Genomic DNA, 25,802 nt, shown 5'->3' with positions numbered 1-25,802 from the left:
TACATCCTGGCTTTACCTAGGTAACCTTGATTGTCCCTTTAACCCTGAGTCTCACTTATAAAACTGACCATAATATTAACTTGGAATCATCACATTTTGAACTAATAGCATTGTGGTAGTCACTGGGTGGCCCCAATGGTAGAAGGATATGTAAGCTCACTTAATTTGGGGAGCAAAACATAAAAAAGATCAATTAAATCAATCTAGCTAAAATGATAGTTCACTTTACTTTTGGTAAAATTAATCAATATCACATCATTTTTACTAACTCTCAACACACATATATGTGAGCTCCCAATCCCTCTGAATGTCCAGTAAAATCTCATGTTCACCAAATTCACTGGTCAACCCCTGAAGCATTTAACTTGAACTCTTCAGGGAACAAATACAGGACACACATGAATGTACGTTGTTTGGTTCCAGATCTGGCCGCTGATGTTGATCCTTTCATTTCAAAATAACTTGACATTTCTAATTTCTCTTTGCCATCATTTTTTAAAATTATAATCATAGTTACTATATATCGAGCACCTACTTTATGTCAGATACTGTGCCAACCACATCACAAACATTTATTTAATCTTTGCGACAACATTATGAGGTAGTTTACAAATGAAGAACCAGAGTCAGAGAGAGCTTAATTGTTTGCTGAAGGTCAGAAGCTAAGTCAGGTTTCAAAACCAGGTCTGTAAGATTCCAAAGCCAGGGCTCTTTCCACTACACCATGCCTATGCTCAGATCGACTACCCTTCGTGAAATTGTAGGGCTTGAGGGAATTGGAAAAATCCATGCTAGTACAATACACATCAAACATACTTTTCAGAAAATACAGGACTGGCTTAGCAACGGCGAAGTTTCTATTGCTGCTGGCGAGGCAGAAAGATAACAAGAGGGGAAGCATTCTTCTCAGAAATATTTCAGGGAGGCTCCGGTTCAATTTGGAAATACCATCCAATCCTCCCTCTCCCAGTGATGAATCGTGATTTGAAGGCCCCTCTAGGTAGCTTATTTTAAACTCTAGATATTTTGAAAGACTGGAAACACCCTGGTCTTCATCACTGAAGAAAATAAGTCAAATCAACTTAAGACTTCAATCCATCTTGACTGTTTTTATCAGCTAACATTTGAACAAATGACTTGCCACCTTTTATATTTTCATCCCTAGGCCTCTATCTCTCTGACAGTCCGCTGCCTCCCCCCTGCTTCATACTATCTATTTAGCTTGTGAAGTGAATTATAGCATATTCCCCCTGAACAGTGCACACCACCTATATCAATTACTTTAGGAAGATATCACTTTGGTGGAGGGGAGAAAAAAATCCCTGTATTTGGTATTCATTTCTTTCCTTATACAAGCCAAAGCAAGTGCAGACAGATATATAGTAATGCTGAGGAATAGATTTATATGTTAATTTTATGTGATTATTATAAATTGATTTAAATTAATTACATCAGGTGCACAAGACATTTGCCATTTCCCTTCCTTCATTTCTTCATCAAAGGATTTAAAGGCTTAGAATATGTGCATTAAATAGGGAATGGAATGCAAAGGGACCAAATTAAAATTGGGAAGAAAATTAAGATGTCCATTTTGGCATTATTTATAATGCCAAAAAATTGAAAATTGAATAAATGTTTAGCTATAATGGAATGATTAAATGTAACGGTATTCACCTAACATAATACTGTGCAACCATTAAAAAAGTTAATAAATTATTTTCAATCCCACAAATACAGTAGAAAATGAACTTACTTAATATGAATTGAGAAGAGCTAAATTTAAGAATTGATAGATCTAAATTATGTGACCTCAACCAGAAGAAATTAGACATATTGAGACAAAACACTGGATTGTAAATCACACAGCAGATCTCTAGGTGATGGGCTGATGGGTGATATTACTATTTTTCCTGATACTTTTTATATTTTCCAAATTTTACCCCTTGAATCTGTATAAGTTTTAGAACAGGAAAAAGGAATACTTACAAATGCTTTGGTTTCCTTATCTATAAAAGGAAGATAATAATAATAACAACCACCTCCCAGGATCGTTCTGGTAATTAAATTTAAAAAAATGTTTGCAGAGCCCCTGGCATGGTGCCTAGCATATGAAAACACTGGAAAAAAATAGGTTTTTTTTCCTCCTTTTTTTTTTTTTTTTTAGAGAAAGTATAATGTGATTTAATGTATAAAATTATATTTTCTTCTCTCAAGGTATAATTTGTAGAAAATATCTTAACATTTTTAAGAGTTTGTAGGATAATAAGGAAAAAAGAACCAGAATATCCTTTTGCATATTCTGTTCCATAAGACAATTATGCTAATGCTAAGGTTTATACAGAAGGATTCAGGGCAGGCACAGAAAGCAACAACACATTGCAAACCTATGCAAAGACACACACACACACACACACACACACACACACACACACAGAGTGCAGACTTCAGTATTTGGGAAGACAGTACAAAGAATTTACTTCTGTTTTTTGCTGCCAAAACCCGAGCCCTTTGCTTCTGAAACTGTCTTATACCTTTAAAAAATTAAAAATAAGATAAAATCTGTATTCAAATATTCCCTCCAGCAAAATAAAGTGATGGTCCAACCCAATATGCCCACGATTTACATCTGCTTCCATTTTGAGCCCTCCATTATGGATTCCTCATTCCACATACAATAAAATCCATACCTAGGTCTGCATAGTTAGACTTGAAAAATTGCTTGCGTCCACAAAAGTACAGCTCGAAGTCAGTTTCATTCGACCTGCGCAAAGTGTATCCATTTTCAAGAGCAGCAAAAGCATCACAGGTATAACGGTAGGTAATGAAACCATAGCTGTCTCTGCAATGGACAAAGAGGAGAGGTTCAAAGCTTGTGAGAAAGCATTAACATATATGCCTGTAACCCTTCCTACTTTGGAAGACTTCGCCGGTGCCAATGTCTGAACCACTGCATCCATTTATCAGTGTGATTGTCCTGTCAAGCAGCTAAATACTTATTTCTGGGACAGGAAATCTCAACTAGAAAGATTAATAAATAGGGATAAAAGAAAATAAATAAGGTTCTGAACTCAACATGTCATCTGTCAAAACATTCCCATCCTAGCAATCTTATGGCTATAATTTTTTACATATGTCAGTTTCTAAACAAGAAATAATCTTGAAGATTCTTACCCATCATCCCTCAGATTTACTGTGCACTCCTCAATTTCACCAAAAACTTCAAAACGGTCCCTTAGTTCCGTCCGTGTCGTGTCAGGTCTGATTTTACCCACATAAATCACACGGCGTTCTTCCTGGGGAGGGGGTGGGAGTAAAGAGAGACTTTTGCCAATTCTGGAGATAGGAAGGAAGGTGCACCTCTACCAACATACCTAAATGGACAATCATGCATAGCGAGAACCCAACAAGCATGCCAGTTAAAGCAAAACATCCACTAAAACTGAATGAAAAGATGATACATGACCCATGTTTTAGCATCCATTTCTCCGTGTTCTGCATTCACTCTTCCTTCCATGTGCCCTACTCTGACGCTCACTCTCTTCTGCTTTTGCTCCCCAGCTCTGCACTTTTCTCTCCTGAGCTTTGATATATTCCAAAAGAAATAGGGGAAATGCGATCTGTTTATCACTGGACAGCTGAAGGATCCCTGGTAAGTACTGTAACCCTTGTGGCTTGATTCTTAATCTTCCATATTGGTAAGAAACTCACCCATCTCACAAAACTGCTTAACGTCTCTTTTTACTCAGGATTCTCATAGTGAGATGTACAAATTTTGACATCCCTCAAAACAACAATTCTAAACTCTAGTATAAATAAAAATTACCTGGAATCCTTATTAAAAATGCAAATTATTGGGGTTTATCCTGGCAGTATTAAAAAAAAATTGGAAAAGACAATTCAATGATCTTCATTTTTAATAAGCACACCCTAGTGATTCCAATGCAGGTGGTCCAAAGACAATAATTTGAAAAATACAGTCTTAAAATGTAGGCTATTTTAAGCCACGGGTCTCTGAAGAATCAGAGCTATAAAAGAGGCTATAAATTTCACTTTGCCAGTGAATCTTATTTTAGGAACAGACTAGAAGGGTGTGGCCTAATTTTCACAAATGGAGTCAATATCATCATAATCTGAAAGTCATCAGCAATTTATAACCTACAAAATATGGAAATAATATCTTATAGCCCAAGGGGGGACTCCTTTTCCACAAAATAGTAAAAAACTTTTCTTGGTAACAAGAAGCAGTCCTCTATCGGTTGTTCTAAGAAGACAAGGCCAAAGGAGATGATGTCTGTCAAAACCAAGGGAAGGTTTTTCAAGAACACAAGGATTTAATATAAGGCATGCGCTTACCAACTCATCTCTACATCTACTAAGAACAAACAAGAATGAAGTGAGCTTAGGGTTGCAGAGGCTTCAGGAGGTGGGAGCAGAGACTAGGAAACACAGAACTAAGGCATAGATTTGCCCAAGAGTTTTCTCTGGATGTACTGAGAGTATCCTGATGTGGGTGATGTAAAGAGTAATTTAGGCTTATGGCAAAGAGATGCTTTATGTTATTTCCCAGAAGTCTTTCCTTTTCATATCCCCAATGTTTAGCAAAGGGCCTGGCAAAGGGAATTCAATAAGCACTTGTGAAGTATAACTAAGCAATTAATAGAGCTTTTTACTCTATTTTATACTCTCCTAGGTGATCTGATTATCGCGCCTCATCTTCTCTTACTGTACACAATGCTCCCATTTCTGTTTTCATCAGAGAAGTTCTTCTGAGCTTCAGACTCCAATCGCCAACTGCCTACTTGATATCTCAGTCTGGATGTCCTCTGAGCACTTCAAACTAGACCAATATTCCCCAAACCCAGCTCTCCAGTGCCCCCCTCGCCCAGGGGTCTTTCTCCAATGTTCTTGTGTCAGTGAAATTAGCACCATCCAGTCAGGTATTCAGGACAAAAACCTGAGTGCCTCCCCCAGAGTCCCCTCTAGACATCCAGTCACTTGTTAAGCCCTGTTGAATTTTACCTCCTACACATCTTTTTCTCTTACATCGCCCCTAAACCAAGCTGCCAGCATCTCTTTCTGGACAAGCATAGCAGCCTCTCAACTTGGATCCTCTGTCTATATTTGCCCTTCTCCAATCTATTCCTTCACTTCAATCTGAATAACCTTTGCTAAGGAAACAGGAATCTGATAAAGTCAATTACTGTCTAAAACATATCAGTGGCCTCATATAACTTTGAGGAAATTCCTTAATCATTAACAGGACTCATCAGGCCCTGCATGGTCTGGACCTGTCTTCATCATGTTCTCCTCTCACTTCCCATTCTTCCCTTTATTTTCCAGTCACATTGAGCTCCTATCAGTCCCTTGTATATACTGAGCTCCTTTTCTTTTCCCAGGACTTCACGCCAGCTGTCCCTTTGCTCCTTGTAAGATCCTCCCCACACTGCCTCTCCCTCTCCTTCACCAACATACATGTACTGTCTAAAATTACATTGAACACAAAAATCATTTCCTTCTGAGACTTGAGATGAGGTCAGGCTTCCTATTAGTTGTTCTTACAGTACATGATTTCTCCTTTATAGTTCTCTGCCCAATTGTAATTAAATAGTTAATAGTTAATTCATTGTTTAGGTCCATCTCTCCCTCTACAGTGAAAGATTCCTGAAAGCAAAAATCACATCTGTCCTCTCAACTACTGTATTTTGACGGTACTTGAAAAATAACAGAGTCTCAATGAATATTTGTTGAAAACTCGATCAATCACCAATCAATTGATCATCTTTAAGTCTCACCCTTATGCCTACATGTAATCCTTACTCTCCAAGACTCTCTAAGACAATGGAGAATGAAAGCCAGCTTTGCTGCTTAATCACAGGGAAAATCCTGTCTAGGTAGCTCAGCTGACTGAATTGACAAAGATTTCTATGATTTGTTTTATAGGTTTAAGTGGAAGAAGAATGGAGTAACTACATGTTTGCAGAGCTCTCACTCTTGAAATGCCTTCTGAAAATCAGAGGTGGGGCTCCACAGAGACACTCAGTAAAACACAATTCCTCTGACAACAGGCTTCAGGCCTAAATAATTGATCTGGTGAAGTAAAGCCAACAGAGTCGACTGCCTGGTTCACTTCCATGTAGATTGTATGTCATCTCAACTGAAGACTGGAGTTGCATTGTTCCAGAGCACCCAGCACATCCTGGAGATCATTAAGTATAAAGGCATGGCGAGCTCATCCTGGGGCAGTGTTATACAGTGTTCTAAGGGAGTCAGAACACGACATTCCATTCTATTTACGCAGCCAGCTCTAACCAAACAGCGAAATGGGATGGGACATTATCTAAACTTTGTGGCGCCTGCTTGCATGGGTGTTTTTTACTTTTCCTTTTTTCTTTTCTTTTCTTTTCTTTTTTTTTTAATGGGCCTTTTTAGGAAGGTTACTACTGTATAAAGAAAAAGGAGGGGGGAATGCAGAAGAGAGAGAAAGAAATTGAACCATCACAAAGAAATTGCTCAACTACCATTATGGGAATACACACAGCCTACGTATTCAAGGAAATTTGAAGTTAAAGCTAAAATCGACCATATGCACGTCCATATGCAGACATATTGGGACAGTCTCTGAATTGCTTCTTTATACAAAACTGTATGCAACAATGATCCTACAAAGAAGATAAAGCAGAGGACCTTTTCGGATACTGATACATTCTGCAGTAAAAAGAAGACACAATCTCGATGGGAAAAACAGAAACCCCAAGGGCTGGTGCACAATCACATAAACTACCTATTTGTCTATCATCTCCTTTTATGAAACACAGGAATGGAACCACGTCTTGCTTCCTTACAAAGATCAGAGATTGAATACATGCTGAAATTCTCATTTTAGAAAATGATTAGAGTGCTTGGTTTTCCTAGTGCTAAAAATGAAACTAAAAGGCATCTGAAGGTCTAAAAGCAAAGACAAAAATCTTTCAAAGATTGGCCAAAATGTCTAGCAAAGAACCGATTTTTTTTAACATGTTGCGGTTTTATTAGACAGATGAATAGATTCCATATCTTTAAAAAAACCTTAACATTTGCAGCCAATTTTTCAAGACATTAATTTCTAAACAGGAGATGAAAGGAAAAGAAATCAAAATGCTTAATAACATTTTCAACTTCTTAAAGGCTTGGAGGAACTCTAAACCTTTGGAAAAAGCTCCTTGAAAAATGATTTTCAGACCAGTTTTCACTATTGAGGAGGATGGAACATTCATCAAATATCTTTTAGCTTCAATTTTCACAAAAGCTAGTTTGCTGATGGGGTGGATAACAAAATCGAAGATTTTTATTGCATTAACAGGTATAGTAAATCAGCATTACATCAAAATACAGAGAGATAAATAAAGAAAAATATGAACTGAAATTAACTGACTTTGCATTATCAAAATCTTTATCGAAAAGAGAACAGAGCCTCCCAGTTAGCTGGGGAAAACATACAATGGCTGTTTCTCATCAACTAATAAGCTAGTCTTGGTAAAAGGGATTTGACTAAGAGAAAGGGAATTTCATAGGGAGATTAACATTTATTGAATTCTAATATATGCCAAGTAGTGTGCTTGATGCTTCTGTAAGGGTGATCTCACTAAAATGCTCCGCAATGCTAGGAAACAACAAGGAACAGCCTGCTAATTTAGATTTTGGTTCTCAGAGCTTTTATTCTACATTTCCAACTCAGGATAATGTAAAAATTCTTTCTCGTATACTAAGGAAACTGCATGTCAGCTTCAGCCATGAAAGATTTATATTCATTTCCAGATTAGCTACCAACCCAACTTCCTCAGAAATTCCAAAGAAATCCCAAATACTATATGTGGGATAAATGGAGAAAATCTATGTCATTTAAAGCTGAATGGTATAGTGAGGTCCTCCATCTAAAAGATAAAGTGAGAGGGGGAGATGGTTGTGAAAAGGCAAGTATGGACAGAAAGGAAAACCAAAACCTTGACAAAATGTCAAAAAAAAAATGTGTTTTTTTTTTTCTCTCTTTCTCTTAGTATTGATTACACTATCTAATTCTGTAGGCATTCAGTAAGTGTCTAATACTAGGGGACACTATTAGGGGAGAAACAAAATGACAGCATCAGTTTTCCAAAGGTACTTGCCTCCAAGTACGACCCAAGGATACTCTTCCTTAGAGTCTAAGGTTGGATCAATGTGAATAAATCCAGGCTAGTCTACTAGGGCTAAGTGCAAGGAAACACACTGAAAAGACAGAAACTTTGGGACAACTTCCAGTAAAATTGATAATTTCAAAATAGTGAGCTTCAATTAATTATAGAACATATATTCTAATCCACAGGAAGTATCTCTTGAAAGAGGTTTGGATAGAGAACTATTTTCTCCAAAAATAACAACTATGAAAAATTACATTTTTTTTTTTCATTTGGAAGGAGCTGATAATTATCCATGATGAAGCGCTGTTCCTGGCTCCTGGGCTGCAGACTGATGAAGGGAAGAGTGAAATGAAGTGGTACTGTCATTGCCCAGACACACTTGGTTTGGGTTTCGAGCACTGAGCCATATCCTAATGTGTAGATTTGCCCTTTAAATTAACATCCCATTATCATGTTTTCTGGCAGGAAAGTGTACCGACTGCAAATGGAGCTGGACTTAGAACTCCACAAGAAATGAGAGCAGTGACAGTTTAGACATTAAGTACCAAACTCTGGCTTGCAGAGTTCTGATTAACCTGAATGACTGTAAGCCTAGGAGGCTAAGGAAGGTAGAGGGTGAAGTGGTTCTTGAGAAAAGATTTTGGTGGAAAATGGAGGAAAGGAGCAACCAAAACAATGGCAATGGTCAAACACAATATAGGATTCTATGTCAGTAACTACTAATTATCAACCTTTTCTTAACTCTCAGATTTGCTGTAGTCAGACTGGTCTGGATAAAGACTTTTAGATGCATAAGCAATGAAAAAGTATAAAGACTTCCTAAATCATCTCCCCATGGAACACAAAATGACAGAAATATATACCACAAGACAAAGGTAGCAAAGACTAATTTTATAAAATATCAATTATTAGATGATTTTAACATTGTTTTTCATTTCCTTTTTGAGCTTCTCCTTTGCTTGTCCTTTCATTATATGACTGATCTGAATTAATAGATAACCAGCACCATACCCTAGATATTCCAAACATAATTTGCTACTTGTTCAGTAATTCAAGGGTGTCCCAAAAATATGAAGGGAAATCACCTACCCAACCAGCTTGGGAAGACTGTCCTATTTCCTTTAGCTGTTTTGTGAATGACATCTCAAGCTAAACCAATCAAATGAGTCAAAACCCATTGCATGTATCTCTGCACCCAAGTCCATAAACATGCATTTTGCAAATGCACTGTGGCACAAGAAAGCAGATCATCTTGAGGAAGGAAATTGATCAGAAAATCTTTCCATGGGTAAACTCATTAAGTAATTCCACTATGCCTTTAAGATAGACTTTACAATCTTTATCATGACTTTTAAGTCACTTTAAGGATCTGGCTTCCTACGGTCATGAAATCCAGATCCCTAAGACTCATTTCCTATTGCTCCTGTGCCCCAGTATTCTGGTTAAATGACTAGCAGTTTCCCAATATACCTTGCTCTTGGCCAGGGACTTAGTGTGAGCTCTAGCTTCTGCCGAGAATAGCAATGTTCAATAAAAATATAATGCAGCATATACAATTTTAAATTTTCTAGGAGGCACATTTTAAAAAGTAAAAAGAAACAGAAAATTTAATTTTAAAATTGTATTTTATTTAGCTCAATATATCCAAAATATTATTGTTTCAATGTCATTGATTTAAAAAGTATTAATGAGGAATTTTACACTTTTCTTTTGAACTTAGTCTTTGAAATCCAATCACATTTATTAGTGCATCTTAATTCACAACTAGCTGCATTTGTTGTGTGCCCAGAAGCCACCATATTGCACAGCACAGGTGTAGAAAACCTTTCCCCTCCTTCTCTTTTGATTTCAGAATAATCTCACCCTCTCTACAGATGCTCTCTGTCACTCTCAGGTCTAGGTGTTCCCCCATTTGCCACGAGAGGACCTTGAACCTCTCTGGATACGTGGACCAGGTCCTACCTAATTTTATGTCCCAAGCACCTAGCAAATGTTTGTCACATAAAGGATCATGAGTTTTCACTCATGTTAAGCAGAAATAGCATATCATTGTCCAAGAGGGGATTAGTTTAAGAGTAAATCCCAAATCTTTATATTAAGCTCTTATTAACTATAGTGCACTGTGTTGGTAAAGTAAATAATCTCTATGTCCTACTTTTGGGGGTGGTGTTGTTATTTTAATCTTCTTTTCCAAAACAAAAATTAAAAAAAAAAAACCCTCAAAGTGAAAATTCTGACAAATGCTTAATTTTTAATAACTTAATTTAAGCCAACTTGACATTTGTACTATAAGGGTGACCTCAAGGTTGCATTTGATGAAGCTATCAATTATGGAATGTAGACCAATCACATTATCTGATGTTTTGGAAAGAGCCAACTAATGAAAGACCCCTCCCTCCTTTTATGCACTTTTGTTGATTATCTGGCACTGACTTATCTTTAGAAGAAAGAAAAGAAGCACATGCTGTATTGCTTTATTTATCCACAACTTTGGATATAGTGGTGTATTTTGCCCAAATGAGCTAATACATGATGAAATTATTAATCTCTCTCCTCAATGTGATACTTTGGGGAAGAAACATGAAGGATTTTATAAAATATGAATGTGCAAACACTGAAATAACTATTTTCCTACATGCTTGCTCAACATGATTCTCTTTTGTAAAGATTAACTCTAATATGCCATATTAAAAGGCTTTGTAAACTATATGGCATTATATAAATGTGAGTTATTATAATTATTGAACAGGCTATTAATTAAATATAGCAAAATTAGAAAAATTGAATTTTTAATTTTCATTAGTCTTCTTAAGTGTTAACTAATGACACTCTGGCAGCTCTTAATATCACAGCTCATTTGAAAGTTGAGAAAAATGAGCAAAAGTGTTGTAATTTGCACAGGACTTTTGATTCAGCCTTAGGTAGATTCAACATTAAAGGACAACAAACACCCTTGACCTTTAGCCTAAGTATTCAATCACTTCTCCCTTCTTCTCCTTGAGAACCTGCAACCAACAAGCCTCTCAGTTCACCTTTTCCCTCTGGTTGATAACTGTCAGCTACTGCTTGATTTTGACTCCATTAGTCAGTTCTTTTATGTAGGTTTTTCAAGATTTTGTGGATGGTAGGAGGTTTTCTTAGAGGCACTATATAAATCTAACCCTTACAGTGAGCAGTCATTTCCCTAAATGTTGGTTACTTTCTATGCAAGATAGGTGAAAAGCTGATCTAACTGAAATGACTCTTAGGAACTAGCAGAGATAGGCAGCTGAAGTAAACAAAATGGTGCCACTTCTGATTGATTACTTAGGGCTCCCTGAAGCACTGAGTTGGGAGAGACCTAAAGCTTCCCTGAGGGCTCAGTGGGAAGAATTCCACAATTGATTAGGAATGTCTACCATGGACAAGACTGACAAGTGGACTGACAAGAAGAACTGCCATGGGAGTTCTGGGTTGATAAGCAATAGGAGGGAGGTGGGGTAAAGACTACCAGTTTGTGAGCGGGTGCTGAAAAACTACTGACCTGCAGAGAACAAACAAGTTCAACATAACCTGGAACTTTAGACCAAAGAACCAGTAATGTCTGTATGTCAAGGAAACACGGTACCCTGACATTAAGTAGTCCCAAAATATGGAAGGGGTTATTGAAAAGCAGTTCATGAGAAATGCGGATGTATCAACTACTCAGTGAGATGCTGACCCAGCACAAGTCCAAAATGATGACATTTAGCCCCTCCTCCTCCCCTGGCTCCTTCAAATCCAGCTTGAACCCAGTCCCTCCATGGACAATCCAATTCTAACATCTGCCCAAGAGACAAAAACTGAAACCAAACACAGATATGGCCTCATTTCCCACTCCGACAAAAATGCAGCAGAGAACAGTCTGAAACACTCGTCGTCTGACCGGATGGAACCAGTATTTGACCAAAAACAGTCCCTGCTCCCTCCGTTTTGGAAAACAGTCATGGGTTTCCAGATGAATGAGAAATATGAAGTATGAATAAGAACATACATTCATTTAACATTTTGCTTCCCCATCATCTATGTCAGGAGAGCTTGGGGACCCTCTGATGTTTTAAAGTCAAAAGGCTGCGGAATATTGCATATTCTAACAAAGCCTTAGCTTCAGTTTATTTTCTAATCTATAACAAAGGAAGAAAGAAAAGAAGAGAAAAGAAAACGAAAGAAAAGGAAAGGGAGGGAGGGAGGGAGGAAAAAAGAGAGAGAGAGAAAGAGAGAAAGAAGAAAGGAAGGAAAAGAAACCCTCTTTTAAAGCAAAAGTGAGCTCCAAGCTGCTTACAATTGCCTTCTGCCTCTGCCTCTCCCTTTGTTTGGCCCTCTCAGATTCCCGCTTCTCATACTCTTTGCGGTATTCTTCCCTCTTCAGCCTTTCGTGCTGATATTCCTCGTAGCTGTCATACCTGAGAAACACAACTTCATCATTAAATCAACCGCCTCCGTTTACACGGGGCACAATGAATCAGGAACTGGGGAGGGGGCAGGGAGTGAGCTAGCTCGTGTCATCTAGAGGAGGGGGAACAGGAGGAACGGAAGGTAAATGACCCGCGTCCTTACCTGGGCCTACGGCTGTAGGGCGACCTGGAACGTGATCTTGCGCACAGAGGAGAATTTCGGTGTGCGCGGTGTCTGCAGTGGCTCGACTCAAAGTAGTAGCAAGATCTGCGAGCGAGAGGAGAAACAGAAAGGGCATTTGCAACTGCCACTTAACCCTGCTTTATCAGCCCAACTGAGCATGCCCGGGAAACACCGTAGGACATAAAGCGTCTCTTTTTCTTCCTAGCTACTGGTGAGATTTCCCGGTGACAGTTTGTGATCATCTAGTCAGCTTAGAGGTCTGGAAGTGATGTATTCTCTCCCAGGCTCTCTTACTGATGTTAATGCTGGGCACCAGTCTGGTACACTGTCAGCTTTATCTCGCATGGATCTCAACTATCCTGGCACAGGGCACATTACCATTTCCAGGTAATGGAAAAAGATGAGCAAGTTTCTTACAAATTGCTCTCTGTGATGCGACTAGCTCAAGGCACTGTGCTGAAGGCTGCCAGATTTCAGAGAAGATGAGGAGGCATATCTGTATAACAACAACCTGGTTAGCTCCGGAGGTGTTGGGAATCGCCAGGCAGGAGGGGCTGGGGCTGTCTGTGGGTTTTGAAAGCTTTTTTTGGACCTCACACTTTGGGTTGGCATTGGCAAGGTTTACCTTGAAGAGGATCTACTGCCTGGGGACCTTGATCTTGACCTGGAATATGGTGATCGGGAGCACGACCTGTGTCGAGAAAAGGACCTTGAACGAGAGCGCATCCTTTGGGGTCTTTGAGCAAATAAGGATTTGGGTGGTGACACGGAATCTCTACATGGAGAGTTAAAAGAAGAGCAAGAAGGCGACACATCGAACAATGAATAGGATTGCGTGCCATCCCAAGGGTAGTTCAGTTTATCACTTTCATCTTCGCTGTCATCAAACAGGCCATCCATGGCTAGTCCTGAATTTATAAACATAGGTAGTTTGGAGAATTGTTCATTACTGAAATCACTGTCCCTCAGTTCACTGGTCTTGTCTGCTTCATCGTCAAAAACAGCTTGACTGGGATGACCGAAGTGCTTGTTCAGCTCGGCTCGGATTTCCTGGTCTTGGAGCTGTTTTCTGGTGCTGCAAGGAGAGACCTGCTTGCCCGCCTCCGAAGTCTCTGTCAGGAAGCCCTGGTCTGAATCCGTGGAAGAACAGACCTGCCCCTGCCAGTCGGAGGAGGCATCTTTATATCCTAGTGGTCTAGAGTCTTGGAGCTCCTGTGATATATTAATGAGTATTTCCGTTTTGGAATTAATTGACTGACAATAGTCATGGTCACCAAACAGCCGTAGACTGGGCCGCTTGGCCTTCCTTTCCTCGTGTCCACTGGTGAGCACGGAGGTCTTGCTGAGCTGTGCGTACAACTCAGACTGCTCCGGCCCTTTCTTGGTGGAGTTATTGCCTTGGGCGCCAGAAGGCTCACTGTTCCGAGGCTTCTTCAAGGGCGGAGGTACCACCGTCTTGCAGGAGGACTTCAGCTTTGGAGAAGTCCTGAAAGGATTATCTTGGTTGGCTTTATGAGGAGGAGTTGTGGGTGGAGTTAGGCCTGAAGGTAAAAAGGGAAAATAAACAACAACAAGAAGGGGCGGGGGAGAGACAAGAGACAGAGATAATGCTGTTAAATTGCAGACTACGTTGCCCTAACTTCTGGGGGATTTCAGACAATGGTGACAAAGAAGAAAACGAAATTCATGTCAAGACCTGAAACAGTGCCTCTCTCCCCCTCAGCCTCTGCCACCAAGAAAAGATGGATCTCACGACTGCCAGGCATCAGTGAAATCCATGATGTTTTGTATTTTAAACGCCCATGCTAACAGATCTTGCTTCCAAGAAAACATTAACGCCTCACTGCAGGCCTCCACGCACCCGGCATTACCAAAGCTCACATTTCCAAGGGCATTGTCTGTCTGCCTTGTGGAGAATTAACAGTGTGGCCCTGGGGAATCACAGAGTAGCTTTGGTAGCATTCGTCCTCAAAGAAAGCTGTGGAGCATACGAGTGGATCAGAAATTGTTCTCCAATCAAAAAGCCGAAGAACTAGGCAACTTAAAAAAAAAGAAAAAAGAAAAAAAAATACGGGATGACCGCAAATGTGGGGCAGGGTCAGAGTGACAGAGACAATCTTAAAGTTCAGAAAAACACAACAGACCAAGGCAGGGAACCAGACGACTCTGCAACTTGACGGCAATGATTCTTTGTCTCCACAGTTCATTAACTTAGTAAACCATGGCTAATGTAAGTATAATACTTTCTTGTAAGCATAACTAATACATTCTGTCTAAAATATGGTTCTGCAACAGAAACCTAAATGAACAGAAACACTAAATACTGCAGTGCCAGCGGACCATTTTATTTAGAGCACAACGTTGGGGTGGGCGATGAGGCTGAAGGATTGAAACAGATCCAAACTTCAGCAACCAACTAATTAAAAAAAGTAGGAAAAAAAATAAAGGGAGACAAGAGAAACCCCGTCAGTGGGTGCCTTTCGTCCTTTTCTAGGGAAGAGCAAGAAAATTCCATCAGATGCCGTCGTGGGAGAGTCTGTGAATTACAGTTGCCTCCTCTATGTTTTACCCCTGAGAAAGTTCTACATGTCCCTTTACATGGAGGGAGGATAATCGGGAAATGGCTCTAGAGTCCAACTTGAAGAAGGGCAGGCTAGAGTTCAAATGACATTATGCTTACAGGGGAATATTTGAGTTTACAACACATTTTCTATTTAGGAGGATGGGTGAAGGCTATTCAGCAGAAAAGAACTTCAAGTCTGCTAACAAGCCTGGGGTTAGACTTAAGGCAATTGCACATTTCAAGGAAATGACAGAGAAATCTAACCTTGTTGGAGAAAGGAAAAAAAAAAATATATATATATATGTATGTATGTATGTATACGCACTCACACACACACACACACACACACACACACACACACATAATCAAGTAGGTCACAGAAAGCCACTTGAAATTTTGGTATGAACAGGAAGATACTGCCTCTTTCTCCCGCTTTACAGTAAAGAGATGGAAGAAACTAATTTTAATATTTCCTCTATAATAAAATATTTTACACTAATATTTGGCAATTTTTATTATGCATAGCTAATGCTTCTTAAATGAGGAGAGCAAAGCTATAAGAATGCAAAGTAATTTAACTTTGGAACTCCATCCCAGAAAAGCTCAGTAAGACAGGGAATACAAACACAAAGAGAAGGGACACTCAGGGTCCCAGCAAAGCTTCCTCGAGTTAGCAGCCACTCTTTGCTGGAAGATAACCGAGAGGTGACATATTACTAAATGAAACATCTGTGTCACTGAGGCCCACTCTCCTTTTGTTCCCTCTTTCACGGACAAGTATGTCTTTTCCTCCATCTAAGAAATTCCTACATAATCAGTCTTTCTCCTTTCTCTCTCTTTTTCCCTTGTTTTCTTTACCTTTTGCGCTGCCCTGTTATAACACTGATTTCGACTGCATTTTACCTTCAATTGCCATTAAGACAAATTTAAAGCTATTAATGCCCCCCTCAAACAAATGACAAATTCTCAGATATTTCTCATAAGAGGCTAAGATGCTCAAAGAAATAATGATGAATAATCTCTCTTTGCTGAAAAAGTAACAGTCAAATATTCCAAATGGCATAGCCCTTGAATGGAGAAACGACATTCGACATTCCAAAATTCAATTTCATAAATCTTTTTATGGTTCCCAAACTAGGGTAGCTTTTACTTTCCTAATAATTTACTGCCAGGATCACTCATTAGACACTTATCGGATAGTGCTATATATTCTTGTTCATCTCTTTTTGAATGTATGTTTTATCCTGTCTCTCCAAATAGATGATATGCTCTTAGTGGAAATGTTGCCTGGGCTTATTTTTGCAAAAATTCTTACTCGCCTATTTATTTATTTTTTCCCTGGGAGCACCTGAGTGGCTCAGTCAGTTAAGCGGCTGCCTCTGGCTCAGGTCATGGTCCTGGGATCCTGGGATCCAGCCCTGCACTGGGCTTCCTACTCAGGGGGGAGCCTTCTTCTTCCTCTCCCTCTGCTGCTCCCCCTGCTTGTGCATGCTCTCTCTCTCTGTCAAATAAATAAATAAAATCTTTAAAAAAATGTTTTCTAGATTCTCCTTTATTGATGGGTCTTATATTTCAGTGACCCAAGAATAACTTGTGAAGCTGGTCAAATATTTTAATGATGTGGTTCATGGACCACATACGGAGAGCCTCTGTCCTGTCGTGTCCATGCCTCACATTGCCTTGTTCTCAGGTACGTGTATTTTGACTGACATTCTAGACGTATAAAAAGAAATCCTAAACTTCAGAAACACCAAATTAGGCCACTATTAAAGAGAGACTAGTTCTAAAAATAGCTCAGCTATCTAGGGATTTTAAATATAGAAATTCTTTTTAGTCTTGAACATTTGAAACCCTTGTCCTAGTACCTAAGCTCATTATCGCTTAAATAACTGATTCTTAAGTTGCTCTTGGGAGTGGTGACACCCTGATTGCAGTTGTGGGGTTTTTTTGTTTGTTTTGGGGTTTTTTTTGTTTGTTTTGGTTTTTTTGAGTCAAAAGCCAAGCCTTTTACCTTCCTAACATCTTAGGCAGCCTGTAGCAACGGGAACAGACATTCACTGAACACTTACTATGTGCTAGGTAATACACCAGATGCTGGTAGGTACATCAGGGACTTCATGGTCCTTTTTAGCAGATGGGCAAATCTTCAAAACTTGAAGTAAGTGCATGTTTTTACACATGTGCTTTAAATTTACAGAAACACGGAGATAACCAAATACACCCTACACATGAAAATAGCAGGGCTGTAAATTTCTGTTGGCACTCCTTGTTAAAATAATAATAATAATAATAATAATAATAATAATAATAGTTGTCTAATGGATTGAAGCTATTTTAGGATTAGTGAGTAGGTGGGTAAGGGGAAAACAATTCAGATAATTCCCTAAACTTTTTACTGTTTACTGAAGTTTATTCAGAGAATACCTCCAAGCAAGACTGAGAAATCTGAAGGATGGAACCACCAGTGCTTAATTGAAAATCTATTTCCAGATAGAGTGGAGACCCAAAGCAAAACGAAGCAAAAGCAAAACAAAAGTGTAAGAAGCACTGGTTCTTCTTCTTTTTTATTTCTTTTAAACATAGTGTCAAACTTTTAACAGCCACTGATGGGACAGAGACCCCTTGCTGCACCTGAGCTACCTGAGTCTCTCCCATGTCGCCCAGGCAGGGCTCAGTCCCCCACGTTCACAGGCCAGTCAATATTCAATTCCTTCACGCTACTACCTTTGCTCGTCGTCCCTCTAATGGACAGACTCTCAATTTCACCCCACAAGCTTAAATCAACAGTGCTAATGCTTCCCATAACCCCTGGATTATTTCCTGTGTGTTGATTTTCTGGGGAATGTGTACATTTCGGTGTTGACAGTACAAGGTATATTCCATGCTCTCTCTTGAACTTAGCAGGTTTTGACAGATTTATGTGAGGACAGATGGCCATTTCAGGCTGAAGGCTGACAAGAGGCAGTTCAGAGCATTGTTAACACACTTGCACAAACTCTCAGCAGTGCAGCGCTGTGCAGAATGTAATTCAGACTATAGCTTTTTTATTACTGCCTATTTTCTTTTGTCAAAAGAGCCTGCTGTGCAGAGCAACAAATGGCTGCTATTACCCAGAATGTAATGGGTGTCAGACAAATCACGTAACACAAACAATCAAGAGTATGTAGGTCATATTTCAACAGAGCACAACCTTAGCAATATTTATGATTACTGCATTGAAATGTGTTCTATAATAAACAAGTACCTCCGCATCACTCACACTTACGCACTTCCACACAGCAAATCGGGGAGAAGTGCTACACACTCCACAGTCATCTTTGTCAACAGCCCTTTTATTTAAAAAAAAAAAAAAAAAAGTCAGAGACCACTTTTGTTTTGTTTTTCATTAGGTACCATAAAATGATTTTCTTTGAGGAATTCTCTTTTGGGTTTGTTTGTTTAATTGAATGACTCTGATAAATGATGACTCCTCTGGGATGTGTGTGTGTGTGTGTGTGTGTGTGTGTGTGTGTGTGTGTCCCACAATCCAACCAATGACTTCAGCAGGTTTTTTTTAATAGTTTATAATATTTTATAGAATCTACTGCTCTGTGATTTGCTTTAGAGTTTCTTTGACAATGGGATTTTTCTTAGGTCTCATGTCAATTGAAATATTTCTTAAGGAAAACCAATGAGAAGATGAGTTTTGTGGTTTTTTTTTTCATTTTATTTTATTTTATTTCTTTTCAGTGTTCCAAAATTCATGAGTTTTTAATTCACTTAAAAACTTACCAAAAAAGAAGGACTGGGCAGAGATGCATGTGGTTTATCCTACTCTTCTATTTTATGCTTCAAGAACTTGGAGTGGGTGTCAAGAGTTCACAGGAAGGCCTGATACTAAGTATGAACCCTTACTGCTCTGCTAGTGAGAATATTTTGTTATAGAAGCTCCTCCCATGCTCTCCCCGGCCCCCAACTTCCCCAGGACTTCCTGGAGGTCCAGAGAAGCCAGCCACTGAAGTGTTAACCCTTCCAGGAAGGAACTTCTCACACCCTGCTCAGGACTCTGGTGGCTATCACCCCAGGCTGCTCTGACCACAGGTGTCCCTGCCTTTACTCCTTTTTTAGTATGTCCTGTAACACCCCTGATTCCTAGGGAACAAACTGACCTTACAGAAAAGCATCAGAGCATTCTTAATATCTTAATATCTTACTCATGGAAGATATTAATTGGTGCCCATGAGCTTTCCCACATTGCTGGAGCAGAAGTGGGGATCAGGGTTGGGGGGAGGGGAAACCTGTCCTGCCAGGCAGCTATCACCAACCCTCCCCACCAAGTTGATGTGGGAGAGGAAAGTACTTTGTTATCCTTGGCTTATGAGAAATTTGGATGCTATTATTTCCTGAAAAGGTAACTCAGGAAAAAAAGGGATATTTTCAGATGTTGGGTCAAGAAAAGAGATCAAAAAGAGAAAATGAAGGATATAGTTGAAACATGGAAGAAATCCCTGACAGTAACAGTTGCCAAACATTGAAATGGGCTGTAAAGAAAATTTGTAGGGTCTCCCTTTCTCAGATTCTTCGGGCTCAAGAATGGATTATATGACCTGTCAAAATCACTTTCCAGTTCTCTCATGCTAGGATTTTCCTTTTAAAACTGCCAACTAGTGCTCATATTTTGTTTTGCTTTATTTCCCCAAAGATAAGCCACATACAAAAGACACATATTACCAAAAGGGTACAGCAAATGTATGCTGTCTGTCAATATTCTGTCCAGCAAAATGAATCTTTAAATGGGAAGTCCAAAAAGGATAATAATATAAAAGTCTACATAAAAGAAATCATAAATTGATTGGTTAATGAGTGGGTTCTTAGGCACAAATCCACCAAAGTGTAGTTTGAATGATTGCCAATTTAAACCTAGGCAAAACATAAAATGAAAAACAAATGGCACCCAATCGTTCATCTTCATCAAAACCATGAGGAAAATACCAACGAAGACAACATCACTCAGACCTAGTGTGTTAGAGTGATGAAACTGTTGATTATTTAGTTCTTCTCATTTCTCTAATTAGTTATAAAATAGCTATGCTGCTTTCTATCACTTTTACAGTAAGAAATTTAAAAATAATTTACATGTACATGTACACATACATATACACATATGTGAAATTTTGGGTCAACCACTTTGGTCCCTAACCAATTTTCTTCTTGTCTGTCTGCTGGCTAAAACCATCATCTAGTTGAGCTGACATTGCTTTGCCATTTCCATTTCAGAAACAAAAAAAGTCTAGCACTCTGAAAATCTCCATATGCAATAGATTTAAATGCCTTCTGCCAAAAGAGCATTCTCTCCTCTCATCTTGTTCTACTAACAGCTATTTTGAAATCAAATTAGTTTTTACACCTGTAAAAAAGAAGGGTTTTTTTTTATCAGCCAAAATGAGCTAGTTTAGGACAATCACAAAGTCAGACCAGCTGGCAATACCTAATAAAGCAAACTTCCTGTCTCATCCCTCCTGTTTCCCAAAGACTCTGCAGATGGGGCAGAGGGATTATGCTGGAGATCTTGGAATATTGTTGACTCTTTACACTTGTACTTAAATGTTTGGAAAATTTCACTAAAATTTGTGAGAGTAAAGAAAAGGAAGACACCAGAAGGTCCTGGGCAACAGCTTGATCCATTTCCTTGGCCGGAACCACATGGATTAAGACTGTAGACCAAGGATCAACGAATCAAGAACATGATTGTTTCCACCCTGTCCACCCCCTGGTTGCACCCATGACAGACATCATTAATTGATCATGTCATTTTCACCGAGTATAGATTTGGCCTTGGAATCTTCCTCAACACAATGCTCCTCACAGCCAATACCAACCAATGACACTTGGCAAGTGAAATGAAACCTATTTAATATAACAGATGTTGACTACTATCTTCAAAATTCAGGCTTCAGGAAAGAGACATCATCTCTAGTTGGACAGACATGCTTTGAACCCAGGGTCCACCACAGAGCTGATGTCAACATATAGCTTTTTCCTCAACAATGAAATGGCCCAAGGAATGGAAAAGATAACATATAGGTCATGCTTACTGGGGAATGCCTAACCTCAGAATGTGTAATAATTTAAAGGAGCTGTTGTTGAGAGAGTATCAAAAAGCAGATTTTTCTACCTCGATTTGGTAAATTCCATACCCACATACCCAAACAGTGTATGTTCAGCTTTATGGGGGAATTAGAGGAATTTTTGTCACAAAGAAAATATATAACTTCATATATGAGCTTGCCAAATTAAAAACAACATTAGTGTCAATGTAAGGGAACAGGTGAAGATAATCAAAAGTTGAAAAGAGGAGCAACAAGGTACAATCACTTCAGCAAATAAAGTTAATGCAGAATTCGTAATTAAATATATCATATTTATTGAATACTTCTATATGCTGGCACTGGAGGAAGCCTTTTTCATGTTTTATCGCTATCCTCAGAGTAACTCATTGAGACACAGGTACTGTTATTATCTTCATTTGGCTCATTAGGATCCTGAGCCTTGCAAAAGTTAATTAAAATGACCAAAGGCCACCTTGCTAGAAGGTAGATCCAGAACCTGAACCTGAACTTGGGTATGTCCAATGATAGAGCCAAGGTTTTGAACAACCTCACTAAGCCATACTGTCTGCTTTTAGAAAATCATAGTAGACTACTCTCATTTGGAGCTACGCTGCTTACAAAGTTTTTAAATTCTGGTTGAATGCACATGTAATTGCCATTTTTGGATGTCAAAAATGGTTGAATCCTGGCAATTTTATTTTTCAACCTATGCTTTAGTCCTGGGAGTCAGACAGTAATTTGATTTGGGGATTATAAATATGACTTTAACATTACGGAAACTAAGACCCAGAAAAGATTAAGGAGAGAGAAAAGCATTTTAGCAATTAAAAGATGAAGGTGGAAAACTAAATGCTCTATCTTATAGTTCCTTACTGATTTCACTGCCCATTGCCAAGTACAGTGTTACTCAAACATCGCTTTGATTTCCTGCCTTCTTGCTTCTGCTCCATCAATAACTTCTCCCCTTTCCATCTGTGCAGTTCAAATCTGATACAAATAGTTTTCTCCCTAAGGCTCCCCATGTCAGTTTAGCCCATGGAGAGCATAGTTCCCTCTACACTCCTTTCCATGGATCACCTGGGTCCTTCACTAATGATATCACCTCAATGCTTCTTTCGGTCCTTGAACCATCTTTATAATTCTTTTCAATCTTCTGTGCAATCATTGTATTTCACTTGAAGCAAAGTTACAGAATTCCCCTTAATAACTTCTTTTCTCCCTTTGGTGATTCTCCTCAGGTGCAATCAGTGTTTGTCACATCCTGTAATCTCTACCATGCAAGAAATGATACTAAAGATTGTTTGAGGAGATGGAGATCACAACCATTACATACTGCATTGCATTTCAAATACACAATAACTCTATCCAAAAACCTCTTCTTTACACCACCCTCCAGTCAAGTTCCAAATTTCTCTTCCCAGCCGCCTTCAGCATGCTCCAGGTTCCTCCTCAGCCCCTTGTTTTCCTAGAGCTCTAAACTCTTTCTACTTTGTAAAGGTAATTTGGCCCTACCTCAGTTTCTCTAATTTGCATCTTCACACTTAAAGCCACCACACTCAATAAACTAGAAAACACCCCCGGGCGCATCTTTCTTAGAAGGTAACAAAACATTATAGGTAATAAATAATATTTTGCCTTCATGCTATGTGTGCAATGTGTGTTATTTCCTCAATAGACTATAATCCCACATCTTAAACACAAGAACATTTACTTAGTAGGCCAAGGACAATGCTTCATATTTTACACGGATCAGTCTCTAGGTCTTCCATTTGCTGTACATCCACTAAGACCTATCCTATTGCAAGTAAAGAGCAGGTATTAAAAACATGTTGGTAAATTGATTTCTATTGTATCCAATAATCTTTCAAAGCCCCAAGAGGAAAGGATTTAAACCAGTCAGATAAATTCTGGCTCACTGACAGAAATAAATCCACTGTATGTATTTTCAAGGATTCTAAATATGTAAAAAATGTATGTGCTATATATCTCTACTTGTCTTTCAATAGTGTAGGCTCCTAAACTTTAAGAATCATTACTAAATTATCTAAAATTAGGTATCTATCAAGAAGAAAAATGTTAAAACCTTTACAAAAAGAAAATAGGAGTGCTTTTTTTGTAACACCATAACCTTGCTAATGGAAGCAATTCAATTAAAATGATATTTCATATATATAACATTTCAAAAACAAAGATATCCAATGTTAGGAAGGATGTAATAAAGCAAGTATAGGCATGTAATGCTAATAGGGCTACAAATGAAAGCACTACTTTGGAAAGCAACATATACCAGAAGACCCCAAGATATTTTATCTTTATATTCACTATTAAAAACTACTAAGAATTTATCTTGAGAAAATAAGATAAATTTATGAACAGAACAATAATAACAATAACAACAATGAAACAAACAATCAAAAAACCCACAAATATCTGATTAAAATGGTCAGAGGACCTGAATAGATATTTTTCCAAATAGATACAGATAGCCAACAGACACATGAAAAGATGCTCAGCATCACTAAATCATCAGGAAAAGGGATATTAAAACCACAAGGAGATGTCACCTCATACCTGTCAGAATGACTATTATCAAAAATACAAGAAACAACAAGTGTTGATGAGAATGTGGGGAAAAAAGGAAACCATGTGGCTGCTAGTGGACATGTAAATCAGTGTAGTCACTCTGGAAAACAATATGGAGATTCCTGAAAAAAATTAAAAATAGAAATACCATATAATCCAGTAATTCCTCTGTCGGGTATTTACTCAACAAAAACGAAAACACTAGTTAAAAGAGATACAGGCACCCCTAGTTTACTGCAGCATTATTTATAAAAACCAAGATAGAAAAGCAATAGATGAGTAAAGAAGATATAATATACATATATAATGGAATATTATTCAGTCATAAAAAAGAATAAAATCTTGTTGTTTGTGAAAGCATAAATGGATCTAGAGAGTCTTATGCTAAGTGAAAGACAAATCCCATATGATTTCACTTCTATGTGAAATCTAAAAAACAAAACAAAACAAAGCAAATAAACAAATAAAAAACAGACTCATAAATTTAGAGGACAAACTGGTAATTGCCAGAGGGCAGGGGGATGGGGAATGGGCAAAACAGGTAAAGGGGATTAAGAGGTACAAACTTCCAGTTATAAATATATCATGGGGATGAAAAGTACAGCATTGGGAATTAATCAATAATATTTTAATAAACTTGTATGGTGACAGATGGTAAGTACATTTATCATGGGGAACACTACATAATATATAGAAAGGCTGAATTACTATTTGTATACCAGAAACTAATTTAACATTGTCCACTACACTTCAGTAAAAAAATTATGAGCAAACATTTCTAATGCAGTGCTATTTCAAAATGGTAACACTTTAAAACAGCCTAAATTTATAAGAGGAGTATGATTAAATAAATTTTGATGTACCTACTGAAACTAATGTTATTATGACACACTAAAAGCTTGATAATAAAGGATCTGTGATAATATAAAAATTTCTCATTAAAATGTTAACTGAAAAATCAGGATGCAAAATTATATACACAAAATGATTATAGTAGAAATACAATGTACCTGATTATCCATAGGAAAAAATGCATTGGTAACTTTGCATCTTAGAATTGTGAATATGCGTGCCTCGGTTAGCTCAATCAGTTGAGCACAATCCTGTGCTCAAGCACAGGTCTTGATTTTTGCTCAGGTCCTGATCTCAGAGTTGTGGGATCTAGGCCCCCCCATTAGGCACCGTGTTAAGCCGGGAGTCCGCTTGAGATTGTTTCCCTCTCGCTCTCCCTCTCCCTCTGCCCCTCCCCCTGCTATGCTTTCTCTCTCTCTCTCTCTCTCTCTCTCTTTCTTTCTCTCAAATAAATAAATAAATCTTTAAAAAATTACAAATATTTTCCCACTACTTTATATTTTTGACATTTTTATAGTAAGCTTAAATTATTTATAGTAAGAGAATAATAAAAAAACTTTTAATAGAAGCTTTGGTGTGGGTGTATAAAGTGGAAGCTTTCTCAATCCTCTCTGAAACAAAGTAACTGACTAATACAACATTCCAAACACTCATAGTAAATACATTCTTTTCAACTGAGTTGTTGTCGTGAGCCACAGTAGTATTTCCCAAACCGGTTGACATCTATTATAGTGGTAACTAGAATTATGTAAGGTAATAAAATAGGATGCCATTGAATGAAGCATACAAAAAATTGTTTCTATAAGAAGAACCAATAAAGGTATGTCACTAAAAGAAGAGCTGTCAAATTAGTTGTAGACAGATGGTATCAGAAACACTGGGAAAACATGGGAAATCATGATTATTATTTATTTATATGAAAATCATAGAAGGATTTTGCACTCAGACTACGACACATGTATCTCT

General features: G+C 38.2%; 1 protein-coding gene across 3 annotated transcripts in view; it reads right to left on the bottom strand.

Moving 5' to 3' along the window:
• Window positions 1–25,802, bottom strand: part of LOC111149050 (PPARG coactivator 1 alpha) — a 296,508-nt gene that overhangs the window by 3,328 nt on the left and 267,378 nt on the right. For 2 of the 3 annotated variants that reach the window (XM_022505948.1, XM_022505951.1), the window contains exons 8-12: window positions 13,375–14,290; window positions 12,729–12,833; window positions 12,454–12,574; window positions 3,172–3,293; window positions 2,688–2,839 (exon numbers count right to left, since the gene is read on the bottom strand). In XM_022505948.1, coding sequence (XP_022361656.1) covers window positions 2,688–2,839; window positions 3,172–3,293; window positions 12,454–12,574; window positions 12,729–12,833; window positions 13,375–14,290 — 1,416 coding nt within the window. The remainder of the gene's footprint in view (window positions 1–2,687; window positions 2,840–3,171; window positions 3,294–12,453; window positions 12,575–12,728; window positions 12,834–13,374; window positions 14,291–25,802) is intronic. The other variant, XM_022505949.1, reaches the window with a different exon arrangement.

This window comes from Enhydra lutris, unplaced genomic scaffold, assembly GCF_002288905.1.
Source record: "Enhydra lutris kenyoni isolate GAN:26980312 unplaced genomic scaffold, ASM228890v2 scaffoldscaffold21, whole genome shotgun sequence".
NCBI lineage: Eukaryota > Metazoa > Chordata > Mammalia > Carnivora > Mustelidae > Enhydra > Enhydra lutris.
This window is presented reverse-complemented; position numbering and strand designations above follow the sequence as displayed.